Source organism: Loxodonta africana, chromosome 6 (assembly GCF_030014295.1).
Source record: "Loxodonta africana isolate mLoxAfr1 chromosome 6, mLoxAfr1.hap2, whole genome shotgun sequence".
Classification (NCBI taxonomy): domain Eukaryota; kingdom Metazoa; phylum Chordata; class Mammalia; order Proboscidea; family Elephantidae; genus Loxodonta; species Loxodonta africana.
This window is the reverse complement of record NC_087347.1, coordinates 55,492,646-55,518,149: the sequence shown is the minus strand read 5'-3', so window position 1 is coordinate 55,518,149 and position 25,504 is coordinate 55,492,646. Positions and strand designations below refer to the sequence as shown.

At 38.8% G+C, this 25,504-nt stretch overlaps 1 protein-coding gene across 4 annotated transcripts in view; it reads right to left on the bottom strand.

Annotated features, from left to right (window-relative positions):
• STAT4 (signal transducer and activator of transcription 4) overlaps positions 1 to 23,305 on the bottom strand; it is a 96,924-nt gene extending 73,619 nt beyond the window's left edge. For all 4 annotated transcript variants that reach the window (XM_064286883.1, XM_023542682.2, XM_003406163.4 and 1 more), the window contains exons 1-3: positions 23,174 to 23,305; positions 20,090 to 20,218; positions 17,536 to 17,680 (exon numbers count right to left, since the gene is read on the bottom strand). In XM_064286883.1, coding sequence (XP_064142953.1) covers positions 17,536 to 17,680; positions 20,090 to 20,217 — 273 coding nt within the window. In that variant the 5' untranslated portion in view covers position 20,218; positions 23,174 to 23,305. The remainder of the gene's footprint in view (positions 1 to 17,535; positions 17,681 to 20,089; positions 20,219 to 23,173) is intronic.
• Between the last annotated feature and the right edge of the window lie 2,199 nt (positions 23,306 to 25,504).

Here is a 25,504-nt window from a genome sequence, read left to right as displayed (position 1 = left end):
TCCTATAGGGTTGCTATGAGTCGGAATTGACTCGACAGCAACGGGTTTTGTTACTTTTTTGGGGGGGGGGGTGGTCCTTTTCAGTACATTCAAGTCTATCTAATATTTTAATGGCTGTATAGAACACAAAGGAGTCCTAGTGGTACAATGGTTAAGTACTGGGCTGCTAACCCAAAGGTCAGTGGTTCCTAAGAAGGAGAAAGATGTGGCAGTTTGCTTCCATAAAGATTACAGTTCTTGAAATCCTATGGGTAAGTTCTACTCTGTCCTATAGGGTTGCTATGAGAAGGAGTTAACTCGACAACAGTGGGGTTTTGTGGAACACATGGAAATACTTCAATTTATTTAACCATTGTCCAAAATATGGACATTTAAGACCATTTTCACATTTTGTTATTACAAATAATAAGACACTAGATTTGTTGTATGCATACCCTTCTCCTCACCTGTGTGAGAATTTCTGTAGGATATCTAGAAATGGAATTGCTGGGTCACATTAAGCTTTGATAGATATTGCCAAATTGCTTTCCAAAATGGTTTTTACCAAATGTGGCAGAGATACCTAACTGTCTGTTAAAATCACTGCTTCCTCTCCCATAGGACTCAGTAGGTCCTGGGAGGTGGAGGTGGCAACCCAGCCGGAGAGGACATCTCCTCACATCCATTGCACTGGAGGTGGGGAGGAGGGAATGCCACTAGTTCTTGTTAATGGGATACAGGTAAAATGTGTGTCATTTCTGGGCCAAGGAGTTTAAAAAGTAGATGTGACTTCATGCTCCTTCTCTCCCTATCTCCTGTCTCTTTGCAGAAGAATCGGGTCACTTAGGAACTGTGAATCACATGATGGAAAGAACCTGGATCTCTGAATTGCCCTGAGAAGGAAAGCTACCCTCTCATCTACCAAAATGACCAATATTAGACTGTTACATTCGTAATAACAAAAACCTATTGAGTGATAATTTGATACAATAGCTAGTGTTTTCGTCATTAATGTATCAGTTTATACTCATGTCAACAGTGACTACTGCACTAAAAACAACAATAACTCTACAAGTGACTTTTATGCAGAGGGCCAGGACCCATTGTCCTAATAAAATAATCATAAATATGAATAACATTTTTATAATAAATACATGTATTGGTGAAAAACAGGAAATGTAATAAATGTTCAATCAATAGGTGAATAAAACTGATGCTAAAGAAGACTATTTAATGGTGAGGAAAGATGCTTATTATTTAAATCAATGTATTAAGCTTAGGTCAGAGATTGCAAAACAATATTAATTTTTAAAATAAAAACATATACGAGTGGAAGCATTGGTAGGAAATGCACTATAAACACTGTGGTTGGTGCTTAATGATAGGATTACAAGTGATTTTTTTTCTTTTTGCTTATTTGTGTTTTCTAAACTTTCTTTATTGGATATGTATCACTTTTGTAACAAGAAATATATATAAAGTTGCTTAAATTCAGACCGTATGACACTGAGTTGCATTAGTGAAAAACCATAACCTACAGGAACTCAAAGATAAGCCTCCTACATGGCTCAGCATTCATGTGGTTTGAGGCTCAATACCTTATGAGAGCTGGCTATCTCTGACCTGAAACCAAAGTGGTTCATGTGCTTATCAAAAGGCCTACACAGGGCACTTTGTCAGCAAATTAGTTCATTAGCAAATGGAGATTAAGACCTACATGCAGAGTTTAAAAAGTGTAATCCCCCTCCCACTGCTGTTAAATCGATTCTGACTCACAGCAACCCTATAGGACAGAGTCAAACTGCCCCATAGAATTTCCAAGGCTGTAATCTTTAAGGAAGCATACTGTCAAATTTTTCTCCTCCAGAGCAGCTGGTGGATTCAAACCACCAACATTTTGGTTAGCATCCAAGTGTTTAACCACTGCACCACCAATCAAAAACCAAACCCATTGCTGTCAAGTTGATTCCGACTCATAGTGACCCTATACGACAAAGTAGAACTGCCCCACAGGGCTTCCAAGGAGTGACTGGTGGATTCGAGTTGCTGACCTTTTGGTTAGCATCCGTAGCTTGTCGTAGCTCTTAAACATTGTACAGCCAGGGCTTCTTAAAAGAGTAACAGACATGGAAAATTAACTATCCCCAAAATATGGTTTTTGTCTTCAAGTCCATGGAGAACTATTTTTAAAAGATGGAGGCCAAATGTTCTTCCATTCGCTGATAAGTTCTTTCATTCACAGATGAGTGATGAGAAAATTGGTTTCATTTACAACACCAAAAGCAGAGGCAAAAACAGGTATTTCCTGATGTTCATGTTGCAAAGGCTTTGGAAAGTTATAAAATCTGCTCATGCAATACTCTTCCCTAAAGATTTTAAATAACAGAAAATAGACCAAGGTGGTTCAGCAGTGGTTTTAAAAACCAAAGAATGGAACACTGTGGGGGCCTTCCTTTACCCTTTGATTTCTTCCTTTTGGTGAGAAAGTAGGAGGGAGAAAGAGTGATGTTAGATACCAATGATAACACTTAAGAGTGACAAGATACAAGCAGAAGTTAGATGTGATGCTTTGAATTTCACTGTGCTGCCAAAGGAGTAATGGATCCATCAACACATAAATGAATAAATAAAATGTGGTATATACATAAGGCAGTGGAATGTTACTCAACCATAAAGAGAAACAAAATTCTGATACATGCTATGACATGGAGAAACCTTGAAAACATTATGCTGAGTGAAATAAATCAGAACAAAAGGGCAAATATTGTGTGATCCCATTTATATGAAATTTCCAGAATAGGCAAACTCATAGAGACTGAAGTTTATTAGTGATTTCCAGGGGCGCACAAGTGGGAAGGGGGATTAGGGGAATTATCCTTTAAGCGGTACGGAGTTTCTGTTAACGGTGATAAAAAATTTGGAAATGGAGAGTGGTGATGGTTGTACAACATGCTGAATGCAATTAAGGTTATTGAATGTGCACATAAAAATGGTTGAAATGGAAAATATTTTTTCTATATACTTCACAGTAATAAAAAAATTTTTTTAAAGAAGTAATAGAGTAACAAGTGGAAACTAAACGTCCATTTCTACAAGATTGGGTTAAATAATGGCACACCCATAAGATATACAAGACAGTTACACAGAAAACTTTAAAAAACTGCTGAGAGAAATTAAACGTCTAAGTAAATAGATGGATGTTTCATGTTCATGGATTAGAAGACTCAAGATTATTAAGATGTCAATTTTTTCCTTGAATTGATCTGTAGGTGCAATACAGTCTTGATCAATATCCCATAAGATTTATTTGTGGAAACCAACAAAGCTAATATTGACATTTATACGGAAATTCAAAGGATCAAGAAAAATCAAGACAATTCTGAAGGATAATGAAGTTTTCTGACTTCTACCAGCATATCAAGACTTATTACAAAGCTACAACAATTAGCTAGAATGTGGTATCGGCACAGGAGAGACAAATAGACTAATGTACTAGAGACCCAGATAAAAATAAGTCACCTAATTTCTAATAAAAATACTACTACAATGCAAAGAGGAGGAAAATAGCTCTAGGTCAATTGGGATATCCATATTTTAAAGTGACTCTTGAGCTCTACCTAACCCTAGACACAAAACTCAATCCCACATGGATCATAATCCTAAAGGTAAAAAGTTAAAACAATAAAGCTCTCAGAAGAACACTTAGAAAAATGTCTTTATGATTTAGGGGGAAGCAAAGATTTCTCAAGAAGAATACAAAAAGCACTAATAATTCAAAAAATATTGGATAATTGGACCTCATTAAAATTAAGAACTTAAAAATTTTAAGAAATTTTGTTCTCTGAAAGACTTCACTTAGGAGACACTGAGACTGCAGTGTGGGAAAAGATATTTACAATACATACATGCAGCAAAGAACTCATTCAGAATATAAAAAAGAATTACGTAAAACAATAATACAAAGACAGATACGCAGTTTAAAAATGTAGAAAATGATGTGAAGGGGGACCTAAAAAAAAAAGAAAGAGGATATCAAAAAAAGCTAGTGTCTCAGTTATCTAGTGCTGCTGTAACAGAAATACCACAAGTGAGTGGCTTTAACAAACAGAAATTTATTCTTTTCACACTTTAGGAGGCTAATAGTCTGAAATGAGGGCACTTGCTCTTGGGGAAGGCTTTCTGTCTCTGTCAGTTCTGGGAGAAAGTTCTTGTCGCCTTAAAACATCTGTGGGTCCAGCATTCCTTGGAGATCTGCATGTGTCCTGGCATCGGTCTTCCCTTAGGTCTAAAAGCTTCTCAGTGCAGGGACCCTGGGTCCAAAGGAGGCACTCCACTCCTGGTTCTTCTGTCTTGGTGGTAATGAAGTCCCCTCTCTTTCTCCTTGCTTCTCTCTCCTTTTATCTCTTGTAAGATAAAAGGTAATGCAGGCCACACCCCAGGGAAATTCCCCTTACATTTCATGAGGGATGTGACCTGAGTGTGTTGCACCCCATCCTAATCCTCTTTATCATAACCTAATCTTGCCTCATTAACCACAGGCAGAGATTAGGATTTACAACACACAGGACAATTACATCAGATTACAAAATGGAGGACAACCACACAACAGTGGGAATCATGGCCTAGCCAAGTTGACACATATTTTTGGAGGATACAACTCAATCTATGACAGCTAGTAAGTGTAAGAAAAGATGCTAAACATGATCAATCATCAGTGAAATGTAAATTAAAATGACAAGAGATACCACTACAAACCAAAAAACCAAACCTGTTGCCGTTGACTTGGTTCCGACTCATAGCAACCCTATAGGACAGAATAGAACTGCCCCGTAGGGTTTCCAAGGAGCGGCTGATGAATTCTAACTGCCAACCTTTTGGTTATTGGCTGAGCTCTTAACCAGTACGCCATCAGGGCTATTACTGTGTATGTAGCAGCAGTAGATACCATTACATACACACTAAAACTACTAACAGGAAAAAAGTAACGATAGCATGTGTTGGTGAGGAAGTGGAGTAACTGAACTTTCATACACTTGTAGGAGTTGAATCAGTACAACCACCATGGATAGCAGAGTGGCCAAAAAACCCCAAACCAAACCCACTTTCATTGAGTCAATTCCGACTCACAGTAACCCTGTTGGGTTACCAACGCTATAAATCTTTACAGGAGCTGACTGCCGCATCTGGTGGGTTCAAACTGCTGAACTTTCTGTTAGCAGCTGAGTGCTTTAACCACCGTGCAACCAGGGCTCTTTTAATCTAAACATCCATGATACCCTCTGACCCAAAAATCCTACCTCTATGAGTATACTTGAAAGAAATGTGTGTATGCCCACTTAATAACATAAACAAAAATGTTCTTAACAATTTTGTTCATAATATGCAAAAACAGTCTAAATTTTCATCCACAGAAGAATGAATAAATAAATTGTGGTATATCTATAAATGGAATACTAACCTGTAATTTAAAAAAAAGGAAGAAAAATGAAAATACAGCTACATACAACATGGGTGACTCATTAACATAGAGTTAAAAAAGCTTAAACCTCCCCCACCCCGCAAAAAAAGCTTAACCCCAAAAAATCAATCTGTAAAATTTCATACATATGAAGTTCCAAATAGCTAAAAACAAGTCTACAGTGATATAAGTCAGAATCATTATCTTTGGGAATAATGTTGGCTCTGAGAAGCGTTAGAGAGCCTTTTGTGTGCAGGAAAAGTTCTCTGTCTTGATCTGGTGGCGGTAGCTATATGGATGTATATGTATATAAATAATTCATTGAGCTGTACAGTTAAGATCTGTGCATTTTACTGCCTGCATATTATGTATCAATAAAAAGGCTTAAACAAGGTGACACACTTAGAAAGATTACAATTTAAAGTGTACTGTTTCTAAGAGCATTGTATTAAAATATCTGACACAATGTTAGACCCCAATATCCATTTTCTTTCAGTCTGATTGTGCAGCCTTCTCATGAAAGGAGAATGAGTAGTGAAAAGGGGTGGTAGAGGTCCTCCTAGGAAATTTCTAGGTGAGTCTCTAATAACCACTTTATCACTGTACGGTGTTCGGTTGTATGAGGAGCTCCAAACTCTTTTGTGTTCTTGGTGTCCAAAGAGTTGGAACTCTTGACTTAGCTCCTGGGGAGTTGGTATTGTATCAGAAAGACACTCCCTGCTCCCCAGGTAAGGATAACTTCCAGGGCGTTCATCTTTAGCTCTGTTTAACTTCAGTCTTTACTCGCCCAGGGTTGATGCATTTTCTCCTAGCTCCCAGATGTTTAGTGTCTCCCTCTCTCCCTCTGACTAGTTCTCTTGATGTTGTCTGCTTCTGGCGCCATCCAGACTGACCTTCTCTCACATGTGCCATGTTCTCTGAAAACAATTCTTGCTACAGCCAATCCCCTTCATCCTTAGAAACTGCTGATTTCAACAAGAAAATCTTACTATCTAAACTGCTCTTACGGATCCCATCTAAACTGCATTTGCAATAATGCCATGGCATTGATCCATTTAGTTAGGCATATCAGACGCATTGCAGTAAGACAGTATTCACATTTCCAATGTCAATTCTTCATTTATTAAACTAGACATGAAGCCTCTGCCACGTGCTAGGAATGCAAAGATGAACATACTCAAGGAGCTCAGTCTTTTGCAGGAGCAGGCAAGTATATAAACTCACTGGTCCCAGTTACTTCCTATTAACTTCCTGCTGCAGATCATTTAGAATTTACCAAACTCATCTTGTTATCCTACTCCCTCCCCAAACCTAATTTCATTATATATCCATGTGATAACCAAAACTAAAACCCTTAGCCATTTATTATTTCATGTTGTTTCACCCATTTTATATCTATGTAATTATTATGCATCAATTCTTTCACCAAATTATCTCACAACTACAGCACAGTCTTTCATCCCCATCGCCACAACCTAGCTCAGCGTCCTATCTCCTTTTCCTTGAACTATTGTGATAATGTCCAAATGAGTCACCATGCCTCTAGTCTCACCTCTGCCACCCTATCCTCCACACTGTTGCCATCGAAGTCTCCCTCTTTGTCTCAATCTCTATCTATGGCTATGGGAAGACTTTTCATTGTTCAGAGAAAGGAATGCAAGAATCTAAAGGAGGAGATATATAGTGAGTTGATGATTGTGTGCTGAGCTACAGGGAGCCGACAAGAGATTTCTTTTTCTAATATAAATAGACAGATATTCGGTACGGTATGAAAACCTTGTAAGTTATAAAAGCCAACTGCTTTTTAAAAGTTTGATATGGTGATACTTTCTGACTCCCATATCTTTCCACTGAGACAAAGATTCAATAAAAGACAGCAGGAAGGTTCTTGATGCCACAGGTACACAGAAGGTTCTTCTCATTTTTTAGGTACCAGTACAGTTCTTGGCTACCTGTAGCACTTGGCTACCATTGCACATTCAGGGGTGCTGGGAGGGGGGAGTGTGTAGAGAGGGGAGGGCAGAGGAATGAGCTCACTACATTTTCAGCCAAAGTAGCCCATTAGCCGAAGTCCTTGGCTCTGGCTCCTTATCATTAGAAGGAAGATTTGGTATCAGTTGAGCAATATTTTGTCCCCCCGTCATCTCTGGAGAAGCCAGTAATGCACTTCCAGAGGGTGTCTGGTGGCCTAGCGAGAAAACAAATTTCTTCCCCCAGTCATGGACTTTTCATTGGTGAATTAAAATGATTTGTTTGGATCAGTTAAACAGTTGCTCAATGCCTAAATTTGAACTAAATTTAGATATTGTTATGGATTAAATCGTGTCCCCCAAAATACATGTTAGAATCCCAACCCCTATACTTATGGATGTAATCCTGTTTGGCAATAGGTTAATTAGATCATACCGGAATAGGGTAGGTTTCAAATCTAACTACTTCTAAGTTATAAAACGGACAGATTAGACACAGAGATAAGCACACACAGGGGATAGGGGGTAGGGAGAGAGACAGACACCGTATGAGGATAATCCACAAGCCAAGGGACCAAGGAACTCCCAGGACTGCCTACAAAGATGGAATCGACATGACTAACACCCTGGTTTGGACCTTTAGCCTTCAGGAATGTGATAAAATAAATTTCTGTTCTTTAAAGCCACCCACTTGTATTTCTGTCACAGTAGCACTAGGAAACTAAGATAGACATCTGCTAAGTTTAGGTATCTACTTGATCATTAGTCACTCAGATCACAATTTTAAAGCTAAACATAAATTTTTTTCTAGCCAATTTGGATTCTACTGACTAACTTTGTTTGCAAATAGATCTATTTATTTTTGCTCCTGTTTTTTATGCTTTTAGTTTATTAAATCTGATTCTACAAAATTTATATAAAAATGTTTCAAAAGGCAAATGTTTCAGGTTACAAGTTTTGTGAATTGTGCTTTTGATTAGGTGTCTCTTTGGAAAGTTTCCAGATCACCATGGACTTAGATAGAACAATGCAGGCAGCTGTCCTATGGTCTTCATCTCCATGCAATGGGGACAATCTAAAATAGGAAACTTTAAAAAAAAAAAAAACTGTTGCAAAATCATACAATTTCCTAATTTTAAGGTGAGTATCTGTCCAATTTGTCTTCACAATCACCATAATGATCCCACCAAATGAAGCCAGTGGATAGCAAAAATCAATGTATTACTCTGAACATCCATATACCTTCTTTCTTAGATGGTATCCACCCACTTTCTCAATAGAAGTGGTTAGTCACCACACCAGGGTCTGTAGAAATCTAATTTTCTTATTGGCCATGAACTCAACTCTCTGTGGTTGGCAGCTCCTCTGTGAACTTTTGTAATGTTCTGTTAGGCCAGCAGATTTACTGGGCACCATTATTATGTCTGGAATCTGGTGGCACAATGGTTAAGAGCTAACCAAAAGGTCTACAGTTTGAATCCACCAGCCACTCCTTGGAAACCCTATGCGGCAGTTCTACTCTGTCCTATAGAGTCGCTATGAGTCCGAACGACTCGAAGGCAATGTTTTTTTTTTTTTTTTTAATCAGTATGTCTGGGGTTCTATGTCAGCTCCTAGACAGATTGTGTGGGCAACTTTTGCAAGAACCCAGAGAGGTGTGTTTCCCAAAACCAAAAGTCGGACTTGCCTTCAGGTCATATGAATAGTGCCCCCCCCGCCCCCTACCCCCCGACACCTTGATATATTACAGCTAGTTTTTGGCTAGGAAAAAAAAAATCTATCCAGCCTTTGGCTTCAAAAAAACAAAAACAAAAACCCATTGCCATCAAGTCAAATTCCAACTCAGAGCGACCCTCACCATCCTTTAAATTCCGATGATTTGAGGGCAGGGGTAGTAAGGGCTGGAACGAAGAGAGAAGACACTCTCAGCCTAGGAAGATTCCTCATTATTCTTTGGCCTACATCAGATATGAGGCAGGTCCTCCTAGAGCGCAAACTTTCTAGCTCTGGATGTGTTTTTAATAAAAACAGATATTCATGTCACACTTAGGCATAAAAAACTTTGATGGCTCCTCATTGACAGGTTCCAGATTGCTTAGGATGGCATTCAAGGTCCTTAGACAGCCCTCTTTTAATGCTTCAAGTGCCTAGGCTTCTGGGGGGATAGGCATTCTCACGTTTTCATGTTCTTGCTCTTCTGTTTGTAGTGGATTTCCCTTCCCTCCTTTTCTTCTTCAGAAAGTCTTGATCATCCTTTTAGAACCAGCTCAAATGCCCCAGCATTGTAGGCTTCCCAACTCCACAAATTAGGATTGCAGATACATGTACCATGCTGCTTACCACACTGCATCATAAACATTTATTTGCACTTTTGTCTCCATTTTATATTGCAAACTCTTTGAACACAAGAATTTTATTTATGTCTGCTTCATTTTATGTCTTCAGCAATCACCACTAGCCTGATATTAAAATCCATATGATGGAACAAATATTCTAACCACAAATATCTATCAAGTTAGTACCCAGTGTACCCCAGAGTAAATTATATAAGCCATACTTCAAAGACATCCAGTCAATAGAATTAAAAAAAAAAAAGTCCCACTATACCCAAAATAATTATTGCATAAAAAATCTCCAGACTGTGGCATAAACTTCAAGGAGAATCATTATGGACCTTAGTATTAAATAGTTAGAAAAGAATTAAAGATGGAAACTAATCTTAGCACGCTTGGGTAGCATAAAAGTTTGGAGGAATATGCATGAAATGATTCATAAACGAAACTTCAGAGGGTGGGGATCTTGGGTTGTATTATCTGGATTCCAGTTTTTCATGACATTCGCAGGACAAGGAGTAGAAATGCACACCACTCACCTTCTGCTGCCTAATTCACATTTCATCTTAAATGGCACAACGCACAGGTTTCTGCGCCTTTAAAATGTACGTGTTGCGCTATATGCATCAGTTGATTATCTCAGGGGAAAACAGATCTGGGAGTGTGTGTTGGGGACTGGCAAAATAACTGTGGAGCGAGTCACAAATTGGCAGCCCCCCATGTATGGCAGCATGACATGTAAGATTAAACCCTCAACTCAGACCTCTTTCAGAGTTAACTCAAAGTGGCTACACAAGGTTCTTTTCAGGTCTTAGGCTGAGGTCATCTCTACTTCTCTTTGTATGTGGTATACAGAGGGGAAGGAAGAGGAGTAAACTGAGAAAGCAGCATTAGTTAAAGGATAAGATCTGGCAGTTCAGAGTGGATAAGTACTTAAAACAACTGTTTTTTCTTCCTTGGTATTACAAAAATATGTTTTTAACCCTCCAGTTTGTCATGTTAAGCACATCACTTCACCTGATATTCACAACTAATAACAGGAGTTTTTATAGAACAGATGAGAAGAAATCTGCCATTTAATCAACTTGCAGCTCATTTTCAGCTCTAACACCTATTTTTGCTCAAGCAAACCCAAATGACCTTTGAGAAATAGGTCGTGGTGGTGCAGAGAAAAGAGCATGTGAGGTGTGGGTTACACTTGTACGCACCCCCTCACCTACGGCTTTTAAACTCTCACTGCTAGAATCATTACCGTGGGCTGAGAAAAAAATATCTGTAGATGGTGGGATTACTAACCACAAAGTTAACACCCAAAACCCTGAACACAGCTTTCTAAGTGATAGAGATTTTTTGTTTTCTATTATGAGACAAAATTGCTGATGTCCGTTTCCTCTACTTCCCTAATACTGACTTTTTAGGAATAACAGTAGAAGTTTCTATAATTCTAAACTTAGGAGGTGTGAAGTTTTTAGACTGTAAGCTTCATGACACCCCTTCCCTCACCCTCTGCCATTGTATCCCTAGTGCTTAAATTGTAACTGATACATAATAAGTACTAGTTAATATTTGTTGACTAAACAATAAAATTTGCTATATGTTTATAAAGATATACCTAGTAAAAATGACAGAGAAAATATGAAAATAAAGAGATGGATTCATTTACCAGTTAGCAAATGGTAACGAAAAGTAATAAATTTTCAAAATTAAAAATAATAAATGGGTCAAAGGGATTTTTTATACTGATTTTTAAAAGTTCAATTCACCAACAAGATACTATCTTGTACCTATGCTCTTTCCAATGTAGGCTTATGATTACCTCTAAAGGGAGGAAAACATGGTATATGCCATTCATCCCACATTAAATGACATGGGACATTACTGAGGACAAAAATTTAATTGAGGAATGAGGGTCTTTCATTTTCGTGTTATACCCATCTATTCTATTTGAGTTTTCACTATAAGCAGGTCTGATATTCAGTGGGTATGTATCAGTAAAAAACCCCAGTGCCATGTATGTCTAACCAGTTGTATTCTATGTCTTTTCTGATAAGTTGGTGCTCATGCTATCTTACAAAAGACTAAGACATGGGTACTAGGTACATGGGGGCAGATTGTATGGCCACAGGATCAGCAGGCTCCCTTAACTACTTCTGTTACTAGTTCACAAGGTGGGCCAGAACAAAGACCCAGAAGGATATCTACGAACTTTTCATACTGTAGTGATGCGGTGCTCCCTGAGATCATCAACTTAGGGGTTAAAGGGATAGTTTATCCCAGGAAAAATTGATACTGAACAATCAATACAAAATATATATATCTTGGTGTAATAAGAGGATTTTAAGGATAAAGGAGAAATCTTGGGGCTATCCAGGCCTCTAAGCAAATCATGTATGAACTGGAAAATCGAGGTTGGCCTCGCACTTCTCCAATATCTATGGAGCAATGTCTACAAATAGTTGAGGAAAAGAAATAGTAATTCAAGATTTTTATACACAGCCATGTGTCCTTTAAGGCATCAAGTATTCTCAAGCATGAAAGTTCTCAAAGATTACAGTCCCACTGAAAACTTCTTGAAAAACTACTTGATGAAATCTAGCTGGTTAGGAATGAATCAAAAATTTTAAATCAAGAATACAGAAAAATGGTAAAAGAATTGTTGGTGAGTGATAAATCTACTTATACATAAAAGAAATGTGAGAACTGTAGTTATAGAACAGAGTAAAAATGTAACAATAACCATATAACTGAAAAAAATTGAGAGGTGGCTGGCATTAATGGCACGAATCAAAAATAACAAATGTTGGAGAGGCCATGGGGATATCAGAACTCTTATTCACTGCTGGTAGAATGCAAAATGGTACAACCATTTGGGAAAATGACATGGTGCTTCCTTAGAAAGCTAGAAATAAAATACCATATGATTCAACAATTCTACTCCTAGGAATATATCCTAGAGAAATAAGAGCCGTCACAGGGATAGACATATGCATACCCATGTTCATTGCATCATTGTTCACAATAGCAAAAAGATGGAAACAATCTAAGTGCCCATCAACAGATGACTGGATAAACAAACTATGGTACATACACATGATGGAGTACTATGTAATGATAAAGAATAATGATGAATCTTCAAAGCATCTCACAACATGGATGAATCTGGAGGGCATTATGCTGAGTGAAATAAGTCCATCACAAAAGACCAAATATTTTATGAGACCACTACTATAAAAACTCATGAAAAGGTTTACACAGAAAAAGAAACTATCTTTGATGGTTACGGGGTGGGGGGGGGGGTCGAGATGGAAAAACACTAAAAAGACAATGGATAAGTGGTAACTGGTGAAGAGTAAGACAGTATACGTTATTGGGGAAGCCAGCACAGCTTGTCCAAGGCAAGGCCATGGAAGCTCCATAGACATATCTAAGCTCCCTGAGGAACCGAATTACTCGGCTGAGGGCTGTGGGGACCATGGTTTCCGGGAACATCTACCTCAACTGGCACAGTATAGTTTATAAAGAAAATGTTCTACATTCTACTTTGGTGAGTAGTGTCTGGGGTCTTAAAAGCTTGTGAGCAGCCATCTAAGATACTCCACTGGTCTCACCCCATCAAGAGCAAGGGAGAATGAAGAAAATTAAAGACAGAAGGGAAAGGTTAGTCCAAAGGACTAATGGACTACAACTACCATAGCCTCTACCAGACTGAGTCCAGTACAACTGGATGGTGCCCGGCTACCACTACCGACTGCTTTGACAGGGATCACAATAGAGAGTTCTGGACAAAGCTGGAGAAAAATATAGAAAATTCTACCTCACAAAAAAAGACCAGAGCTACTGGCCTAACAGAGACTGGAGAAAACCCAAGAGTTATGGCCTTTGGACATACTTTTAGCTCAGTAATGAAGTCACTCCTGAGGCTCACCCTTCAGCCAAGGATTACACAAGCCCATGAAAGAAAATGAGACTACAGGGGCACACCAGCCTACGGGCAAGGACTAGAAGTCAGGAGGGGACAGGAAAGCTGGTAATGGGGAACCCAGGGTTGAGAAGGGAGAGTATTGACATGTGGTGGGATTAGTAACCAATGTCACAAAACAATATCTGTACTAACTGTTTAATGAGAAGCTAGTTTGTTCTGTAAACCTTCATCTAAAATACAATAATTAAAAAAAAGTTGAGAGGTGGAAACAAATGTAAGAATGTTAGTTTCTTCATATTTAATAGCACTGAGTCAACAGATAACTGTCTGGAACAGAAATATATTGTTCAAAAGATTATGAAACATATCATGTTTCTTAATGCTTTTCCAAGTGTTTCCATTAACTTGAGTGAAATTTCTTTGGTGGGAAAATATTTCTTGAGATGAGAAGACATTTTTTAGATATTCAGAATTTTAAAAAAGGGTCAAGACCAGCTGGACATCAGTTTTCACTGTCTCTCACTTTGCAGTTTGTGGTAAGCCATTCTGAATTCTTATTGGAAATAGGCGTGATATAAACAGTGAATCAAAATATTGATGCTAGAGGCCTCAACTTCTCTAGAAAGAATCGAGATAAACCTACTGTATACCTACTGTGTTCCTCACACACCATACATTTGCTCTTTTTTTTTTTTTAACAGTTAAAATGGGTTGTTTTAAAAGTCTCAGGGGATGAAAATGTTCATATCAGATGAGCACAGTGTCAACAGTCTTGACAGGAGGGGTTTTTTTGTGGAGGGAGACAGTACTTCCTTTATCAAAAAGACTTGTCTTATCAAAAGTACTTGTTTAGGTACAAAACAGGAGTTGATGATCTTCTTTATTACTATTTTCTACTGAGTTTGAATTAATATAAATACCCAATAACTATAGTGTATAAAATTAAATACAGAAAGCATAAGGAAAAAGTGCTTTTGTCAATTCAGAGTATCTTCACACAAACTGTTCTTTGAGCTCCTAGAGTATAGTAGAGCCATTTGAGTGCTGGAGCGAAGGAGGAGGTTACAAAAGGAGGTCAGGCTTTTACCTTTGAAGGGCTTGTGACCTGGTTAGATACATCTAACACGGATGAAACGGGGACTCGGTGAAGCTGGTTATTTTACAACCAGTGTCCTGTGAAGGATGAGGGCAAAGGTTAAAGGGCATGGTGAAGGTGTCCTTACTGCAGTAGAACTGGAGCAGCTTCTGTAGAACGCAGTTGGAGGGAGAGGGATGGCGGGGCATTCTTGGTCATGGGACCACTAGGGGCAAAGTCTCAGAATCATTAATGAATGAGCTTAGCGTGCTTGGGAATAGGGAGTAGGTTTATTTTTCTGGGATAGAAATGTTGAAGAGCCCCAGAAAATTTACTGAGAAAGACACGAAGAGGCCAGATGCTGGAGGACCAACGACACAAGGATAAGAGCTTGTGTATGAGCTAGAATATAACTGGGAGTGACTGCAGATTCTTAAGCAGTGGAACAGTAAGAAGGAGATGATGTTTTACAAGATTGGTCTGATAGGGCTGGAAAGAAGAGAAGTACCCCTTGCGATCTTTTCCCCACACAGAAAAAAAAGATGGACTGTATACTTAGCCCTGATTTACGCTAAAAAGATACTATTTTCTCCATCAAGGAGCCTTGGTGGTGCAGTGGTTAAAACACTTGGCTGCTAACCAATAGATGGAGGTTGGAATCCACCAACTGCTCTATGGGAGAAAGATGCAGGGGTCTGCTTCAGTAAAGATTTACAGCTTGGGAAACCCTATGGGGAAGTTCTACTTTGTCCTATAGGGTTGCTAAGGCAGAATCGACTCAAAGCCAGTAGTTTATTTTCTCTGCCAACAAGAAACATTTATTGAAAGCCTACTGTTTGCCAGAATAAAAGCTCTAGTCTTCTTTACGTCATAAAAAAAAAGAGCCCATTGCCGTCCAGTCGATCCAGACTCATAGAGACCCTATAGGATAGGGTAGAACTGCCCCATAGAGTTTCCAAGGAGCACCTGGTGGATTCGAACTGCCGACCTTCTAGTTAGCAGCCATAGCACTTAACTACGACACCAACAGGGTTTCCCACTTCATAAAAGGTAGGTAATAATCATCCTTATTTACATTAAAAGATATAGGGACTCTGGAAAGAGTGATTTGCTCACAGCCACACTTTGAGAGCCAGAATTTGAATCCAATTTATCCATCTGTGCCCCTGTAGCAAAGTGACCTGTAGGAACTTTGCTTCTAGGCCAGGGTTCAGCAAACTTTTCTGTAAAAGGCCAGAGAAATATATATAATACATACCAAAACCAACCAAACCCACTGCCATCGAGTTGATTCTGACTCATAGGGACCCTATAGAACAGAGTAGAACTGCCCAATAGAGTTTCCAACACACACAATATTTGTATTTTAGTCTTTATGGCCATATGGTCTCTGCCACAACTACTCAACTCTGCCATTGTAGCACAAAAGCAGCCATAGACAAGACATAAATGAATAAGCATGGCTGTGTTCCAATAAAATTTTGTTTATAAACATTGGAATTTCAATTTCATGTAATTTTTATGTGTCACCAAGTATTATTTTTTTCAACCATTTAAAAATGTAAAAACCATCCTTAATCCTGAATTGTACATAAACAGGTAGTGGATAGTGGGGCAGAGTTGACTTCTGAGCCATAGTTTGTCAATCCCTGTTTTAAGGTTATTGACTAAAGCACTAAGCTACTGAGGCCAGGGTTAAATGTCTTCTCCCCCAAACAAGACAGTTTTCTTTACACAGTGAAAATCCCTGTTTTTTTGGCACCAGGCTACTTTCTTACCTTTTCCACTTGTGTCTTGCAAATTTGTAGGAGATTACAAGGGCAAAGACAGCCCAGTGCAATTCATAACAACAATTGGAAAAACAAATGTATATGGCCCTCTCACAAATGTTAGAAGTTTTATTTTTAAGCACATTTCTATTATAGCCCAGGAACAATATTCTAAAAATACTTCTTATGTTGTCTAATATATTGCAGACACTGAGCAAATACTACAGCGGCTAGTGTTCAGAGTCTGTTACATAAGAACCTCTGGGTTTAGCTCAATATCAGCCCACCCTTAATTCTTTAGATCACTGCATTCAGTCATTTCATTTATTCATTCTTTAGTCAATAAATATTACATGTCTACTGTGTGTCAGGCCTTATATGGGTGCCGAAAATTCAAAGCTGAACACCAAGTCCTTGCCTCAAGAATTCCATAGTTTGGAGGAGAAGAACAAACCATAGAAATGTCAATAATGTGGAATCTAGTAAATACAGATGTGTGGGAATACAAAAAGACGTCTTTGCCTGGGTAAACCTTTGAGATAGAGGCAAGGGAGTGTCAAAAAACACTTTTAAAGAAGGTAAGATTTGAACCAAACCTGGTAGAATACATACACTCATGATGCCACCACCTATGAATGTTTTAACAATACCAACTATAAATTATTGCATAAGAGAATGAGACAAGGAAGGGCTGGTGGGATAGTGAGGAAACTGATTACTATCTTTTTAATCCCTGATTTGATGTTGTTGAATTTGATCACAACTGGGAAACTTAAGTCGTATGCAACAGTCACACAGAACACACACACACACACACCTTCCTGCTTATAGTGTATTTTGCATTCAAAAATTTTTTCATGAAAAACTAACGTTAGGTAATAAAATTCAGCACATTTAAAAATAGAGAACTCAGATTTTTCCCTTAAATCTGGCTTGAAAATAATATAAGGTTCCATACACGACTTTTTTTTTAACTGAATTTACGACTTACAAATCCAAATATTTTTTGAAAGTAAAATACATTCTCACCTGAAGGACTTTCCTAATTCTTTTTAGATTGTGTATCAAGAGCAGGTTTTTCTCTTTGGAAACGCGACCTAACTGTTCATCCAGTTGTATTAGCAAGTTTTGAAGAAGAATTGTTGCCATGGTTTCATTGTTAGAAGCTGCCTCCCTAATAAAACAAAAGTGTTATTATACAACAGGAAACAACTTGGTAAAATTTCTGTGTACCACACTAATTTTAAACTGATAAGTATATTCCATAGTGATAAGCATTAAGAGTTTTTTAAAAATTACATCATGCAAGATGAAGATAGTTATAAAGAATGTGAGTCATGGTAAGAAAAGAGTTTATTTACACCGAATCTGTGGTAGAGAATTGATATAATCAATGTTTTAAAAGCAAAAGAACAGGTCTTAGATTTCATCGATTTAAAAAAGGAAGCATCTCTTATAGCTTTTTATTATATTATCCCCAAAATGTCAAATGATTGGAACAGCTCTTTTTTCAATTCATGAGACCATTTCTTAACTATGCCTGGGAAGAAACGTAGAGAGGAAGGTGTACAACCAAACACCTCATGGGATTTGGCTCCCTGGCTTGGAGGTTTAGGGTCATGATTTCATGGGACATTGCAGTTAATTGGCCTAGTGACGTGTTTAGTGCTTCTGTTCTACCTCTTAGTTCATTAAGCAGTGCCTGGGGTCTTAAAAGCTTACAAGCAGCCATCCAAGGCACAACAATTGGTCTCTATTCACCTGGAGCAACAGAGGAAGCAGCACAGTCAGGAATAGGAGGAGGATATGGAATGTGTGGCTAATTGCTTCCATGAACAACTGCCTCCTTTGCCATGAGACCAGAAGAACTGGATGGTGCCCGGCTACTATTACTGAACATTTTGATCAAAGATTCTGTGGAAGAATCCTGATCAAACATGGAAAATGCAGAACGGAATTTCAAACTCTCATGGACTCTATACTTCCTAGAGCCATGGAGAGTGAATGAACCTCTGAAACTATTACCCTAAGATAATCTTTAAACTCTGAACCAAAAATATTCCCTGAAGTCATCTGAAAAGTGGCTAAGAGCTCAGCTACTAACCTAAAAGATCAGCAGTTCAAATTTATCAGCCACTTCTTAGAAAGCCTAAGGCCGTTCTACTCTGTCCTGTAGAGTCACTGTGAGTCAGAATCGAGGTGACATCAACAGGTTTTAATTTGGTTTTGAGCATTATGCTCTTTGTGGGATCAAACTGACAACAGCAATTCGAAAGATTAAGATAGGAATCTTATGGGGCAGTGAGTTTATGTTAAGGACGGAGAAACAACTCAGAAAAGGAGGGTGAGAATGGTTGCACAACTCAAAGAATATAATCCATGTCACTAAATTGTACATTTAGAAACTGTTAAGTTGGTGTATGTTTTGCTGTGCATATTCCCAACAACAACAAAACAAATACAATTTAGAAAGAAAAAAAAAGGAAGAGAGGGAGGGAGGGAAAGGAAAGGAAGAGATAAGAGGTAGGGAAGGAGATAAGAAGGAAGGGGGAGTGAGGCAGAGAGGAAAGGCGGAAGATTTGTTTTAGTAAATAATAACATATTCTATGTATTTTAGGAATTTTCTTCCTATTATCTAAGAACTCTCATAAAATTTCCTTTGAAAAATATAAGGGAGAGTCAGATTGTGACATTGCAACACTAACTTGTCAGATACTTTAAAATGTCTAGTCCATTGACTACTTTTAATATTTTCATCCCAATAGTTTATACTTCATAGTCAAATTCTTAGATTCTTCTCATGTGGACCATACCCATATTAGATATTAAAAGAAAAAATAACTGATTATAGCAGCATTAGAGAAGAATACATAAAAATATAAGTAACGGGGCAAGCATATATTGATTTTCAGAAAATATTTAAAAATATTTATTAACCATTTAAAAACTGTTTCCCATAATTTATCTTTCTTTTTAATAGAAGAAATAATTGCAACAAGAAAAAAGAATACATTATCAAAACACATTGTCCCTAAAATAGGGCTATGTTTTCCAAATACAGGATAGTTTAGTAATGATGTTTTTTTTGGAATACCACTATTTAGCCTTGAGATTAGGACCACCAAGATGCTTCAATTTGGATGGTATATGGAGTGACGAATGTACAATTTAGTTTATTATATGATTGATGACACAAGATTGATCTCTCATCTTCTGTCTTCCCTTCATGCCTTTTTTCTTTCTTTCTGTCTGTCCTTCTACCTACCTATCTATCTACTCTAGTATATATACATATCAACAGATTTACTTCTTGGCTTATTAATACATAGAAAATTGCTGGAGTTTGGCCTACAGAAAAATAAAGCACTAAAACTATTCAGTTTTCATCTACAATGGGTAAAACTAGAAAGGGCAATGCTTCTCTTCCTTTGAGAAGGCTTTCCATATCCTTAAAGAAGTTGTTTACTTGAAAAGAATGCACCTCCTGAGTCACAAGTGGACCACAGAGGAAACCTACATGAATAGAGCATAACGCATTTGTGCATCCACCTCTAGGGAAAAATAAAATAATATTTGATCCTACCAGTCTTGATTTTCAATCCACTGGGCCAGCAGATGTCGAATTTCCATGGGAAAGTTGTCATCATAGAATTGATCTACTTGCTCCAAAAACTTGATTTCTAACTGTTGAACTTGATTCCATTGAGACATGCTATAAAAGAAAGGGTAAAATTAGAGTTTTAAAATAATGTTAATTAATAGCTGTGGTACATGCTTTCTTCTTTCCTTAAATTTCAAACAAAGAAAGTGTTGCCCACTAGTTCAGTAACTGTAGAAAAATTTCTTTTATAGTCACTCAATTAAAGCAGACAGAAAAGGAAAAAAAAAATGCTTTCAATGCACAGATACAGCAATTCCTCTAAGCTTCTTTCTTAGTCATACCTGATGCAAAGAGACAGCCTTCTTCCTCTGTCGCCAAAACATGTCCTTCCTGGCTCTAACAAGAACTCCTGTTCCACCTTCCCCAGGAATCTTTCAATCCCCAATATCACTCCCCACCCTCACCCGTTTACACAGGTATGTATTCTCAACAAGCCTTCTCTATCCTTGTTCTCGCCATACTATTAGACTTGAGCAACTTAAAGGCAAATAATATACTCAACATTTATTATACTTCTTAAGACCCTCTTATGGAGCCCTGGTGGTGCTGTTTGAATCTACCAGCCATCCCTTGGAAACCCTATAGAACAGTTCTACTCTGCCATATAGAGTCGCTGTGAGTCGGAATCAACCCTATGACAAAGGGTTTGGTTTTTTGGAAGACCCTCTTAAGGCTTTACCTGTGCAGGACACCCAATAAAAGCTTCTTTTGTATGAAACTGCCCTATCCTTTTTTTCTCTATTTCAGTTTGTCTCGCTTCTAGAGTCAGCTTTATGTTCTAGACTGCTGGTCTAATCCTGTCTTAGATCCTTGAAGAATTTCATGTATGCATTTTCAGGGGCTCTAGTTCTTTCAGTTCAATATATCTCAGAACCAATAAATATTTTTCATTTCTCTCTGTGAAGATCCGCTGTGGTTGGGCAAATCTTTTAAAGTCAACTTTTGTCTCCAATGCGAATGTGACAGTGGTTAAACGCTCAAGTTACCTTAAGGAGGAAGAAACTCCACTTGCTACACTTTCTGCAGCCTGGCGTAAAACAAAGCTATGTGTTTCCCCCACATAACCCCGATCTGACCCATTTAGAAACTTTAGACGTATTTCCTAACTCAGGGAGATTAATACGACTTTGTCTCGTTTAAATTGCAGTATTTCACGTTTCCCAAAGTCAAATTTTTGATTGTTTTGTCGGCAATTCTAGGCCAAAGAAAAAAAAAACTCTCTTACTAATTAATCACCATAGTATTTCAAAACACCTTGTAGTAACTTAATATTTCCTTTTGCCTATAGAATATCGTGATAATAAATTTAATATATTTCATATACATATTCTTCAGATTTCAAGCAGAGCCATTTTTAGCACCTTTTTTCTTGAGCTCCCTAAGAATGATCTAAAATGTATAGGAGAGAATTTTTGCCAACATTTTTCTAAAGAGAAAAAATGAGAAAAGAAATGTTTCTGTTTGCACATCACTTTCTATTTTATGAAGACCTTTACACGTTACAATTATAGGTACGTTGTAAGCACTCAATAACTGCCTGTTCAGTAAAGAAGCAGCAGCACTCCTAACATTGCTATGAATAAGGTAAATTGATAGTAACACTCCAGCTTTAAAAATGAAAAAAACCAAAAAACTCCTGAGGATCAAATAGGTGAAAATGACTCCTGCCCAAGATATACAGCTCCTGAGAATCCACCAGAGGTCCCCGAAGACCAGGCCCAGTTGTCTTTCCAAATGCTCGGTGTATATATAAACCTGTTGGAGTTGAGTCAATTCCAACTCATAGTGACCCTGTAGGACAGAGCAGAATTGCCTGATAGAGTTTCCAAGGAGCAGCTGGTGGATTCGAACTGCTGACCTTTTGATTAGCAATGGAGTTCTTAATCACTGGTCTACGAGAGCTCCGGGTGTATATATACATGCATATATATATATACACATACCACGAAAAATTTGGAACGTTTGTTCTTGTGCTACTATCAACATCGTCCTGCTTTATCAATTTATTCTAGTTAATGAAAACAGAGAACACAGCTGAAAATAGTATAATTTTACTTGAAACTCTTGTTAAATCCTGGCCATGATTTCTACGAAAATTTCATTTCTAATTAAGAATTAACTGGACTGAGCCTGTCCTAAACTTAGATCACTCATAAGACTAAGTTAACCCTCCAGAGAGATGAACTCAAGGCCAAAAAAGGGACAGATAAGGTAAATAGTCCTAAGACATTCTTCTCTATTGCAGCCTCTAGAATTGCCTTTGGATATTGTTCAGTATTTTATTTTATTTTTTTTTTGCTTTTACTCTCTAAGCGCTAATTCTCTTATCACTTGTAAATTATGGAACATTCCTTCCGAAAACTGAGAGCCTGTCTGCTCCCTTTGAGTGCCTGGCCCTAGAAGATCCCCCCCAAAAGGGCATTTGTCCCACTCTCTGGGAGCCAACGGTGCCACACTGGCTCTATGACTTATAACCTGCAGAGGAGAGGACCTGCCCTAAGTAACACTTGCTCTCCTCAAAGCCACTATCACTGGCTACCCTAGCTGTGGGCTTTTTTCTGAAGCCCAGGCATGCAATCGAATGTCAGACATCACAGATCTAGAGAAGCTGGCTAAGAGGGCGAAGAGGGGCTTACTTTCAGCCCTGTGTGGGGACACACCTCCACATCAGCCACAACTCTCCCACCCACCCTGCTCTTCAGAGATTCACAGAGGCGCCTAGGGTTCCAGGACCTCCAAAGGGCAGCGTGCCAGGGAACTGCTGCTGGGAGACCTCTCTGAGGGCTTTGTGGCACTCTCTTAAAAAAGATCAGAGTGAGCGCATATTCACATCTCGGAGCTGGGCACGATAATTCTCTTTAGAATGATCCCTTCTCAGAGAGGTTAAAATGGAGCAACTACAAAAACATCAAATGAAAACTGAAGCCTCAGAGCATCACACATAAGCATTTGCTGGCCTGTTCTCCTCCAGAGAGGCAAAGCAAAGGTGTGGTCTGCCCGTCTTACCTGGCCCTCTCTCAGCCCAGGTTCCAGGCAGTGCTCAAGTCCAAAGTCAGAATTGCCCTTCTAGTCCCCAGTACAAAGCCGCTGACATCATCATCAGTAGGAGATTTGCATTTCTCCTCCCACTTGAGGCTTTCCTGTGCGTCAGTATTTGAGTCTCTGGGACTTTACTTGGGTCGGTTCCCACCCACTCTCTCATCTAAAAATACTGAAGAGCAGAAACAGTTGGTACCCTCTCCCTGGGAGCCCCCACCAGCCACTCTTGCAACTGCAGGTGGCCCAGGATACCAGGAGGGAGGGTGTGGGGGGGATACACAGTCATTTTCTTCCCTCCTTCCCCTAGACAGAAAGTGCCTGTAAAAAGCCCGGCCTGGAGCCAAATTTCTTGGCTTTCTATCTTACCATCAGACTCTACTCACCCTGGGATGGAAGGGTGAGTAAAAAAAGTAGCCAGGATCAAAACACCAAACTCATAGGCCTCACTGTGCTCCAATTGCAGTAGGGCCTTCTTACTCAGCAGAGGATAACCTCATCCAAGGGGTTGACCCAACTCCTGCACAGGCCACCAATGTCTGCCTAACTGGCCCAGCATTCTCCTACTGTTCCTGGGTAGCCTCGTACCTGGTTGCTATAGTGCCCCTGTGACTCGGACCTGTTCTAGAATCATAGAACTGGAGGGTGCCTTGGTCTCATCTGGTTCTAACTCTGCCTTCACATCTACTGAGACAGAGTCCTAGAGATGTGACCAAAGTGACTCAAGGAGTTAGTCTCTGAGTCTGGATACAAACCCAGGTGTTTTAACTTCCACCTCATGGTCTTTTCATCTCATTTCCTCAGAACTAGATGATAAACCCCTGACATATAGGAAGAGTTCTATAAACGTCCAGAAAAATAAAGACAAAAATAAAGGAAGATAGGCAAACTGAAAGAAAGATAGAAGAAATTATTGGATTAGGCACATGCTTAGAACAAGGTACGGAGGTAAAGTGTCCGCTTCACCGTTGGCCCCTACCAGCCATCACACAGGTATACCTTCTGGATTATTCTCTCTTCCAGGCGACATTATTATGATGCCTTTAAATTTACCTCACCTCACCTCTAAAGTAAATCAGTTAACTGCAAGATCACACTCTGTACACATCATTCTAAATTCAATGGACACGTAGGCCTAGTCCTCACTGCTTGCCTGCTTGGAGACTAGAGCTTCCAAGAGCTTATGCTGCTCTGTTCCAAGTGAAGAAAGTGCCTAACTCAGGTTATTCTGTCAGCTGCTGGGCAAAGTCTCATTTTCTTCTGGGGAAGGGGTCACTGCCTATAGGAAAAACTCCAAATTCTTGGCACTCAAAGGTCTTTCTCAATTTGATCTCAGCCTATCCAGGAAGCTCTTCTCCCCTCCAGGAACCCATGTTTCGACCCAGACCAGTCTACCCTGTCCCCTAAACTGTTGTTGTTAGGTGCCATCGAGTCGGTTCCGACTCATAGCGACCCTATAGGGCAGAGTAGAACTGCCCCATAGGGTTTCCAAGGAGCAGCTGATGGAGTGAACTGCCAACATTCTGGTTAGCAGCCGAGCTCTTAACCACTATGCCACCAGGGTTCTGTCCCCTAGACTAGCCTCTTATATTTCAGTATTGATGCTTCTTTCAGCTGAAATGGCCTCCTCCAACTTCTTCACTATTGAAATCCTATCCTTCTCTGAGAAGACAACACTGATGCCTACAGTCCATAGCAACTGTTCCTTGCTCTGAATTCTTGTCACACTTCCTACCTAAACCAGTGTCGTTTAACAGAAATAAAATGCAAGGCACGTATGTAATTTGAAAATTTATAGAAGTGCCATAAAAAAGATAAAAGAAACAGGTGAAATTAATTTTAATAATATAAATAAGCCAGTAAAAATATAGAACATTAACATTTTAGCATGTAATCAATATAAAAAATCATTGAGATACTTTTGCATTTTTTTTTTTTGGTACTACCCAGTGAAAATCTTTGAAATCTGGAGTGTATTTAACACTTACAGCACATCCCAGTTCAGACTAGCCACATTTCATCTACTTAATAGCTGCATGTGGCTAGTGGCTACCGTATTGGATGGCACAGACCTGTACCACTCATTTGGCACTTTTCACTTCCTGCCTTATTTTGTTAGTCACAGTAGTTTTTCACGTCCTTATCTTTGTATCCTTATCATCATTGTGGAGCCCTGTTGGTGCAGTGGTTAAGAACTCAGCTGCTAGCCAAAAGGTCAGTAGTTCGAATCCACCATTTGCTCCATGGAAACTCTATGGGGCAGTTCTACTCTGTCCTGTAGGATTGCTATGAGTTGGAATT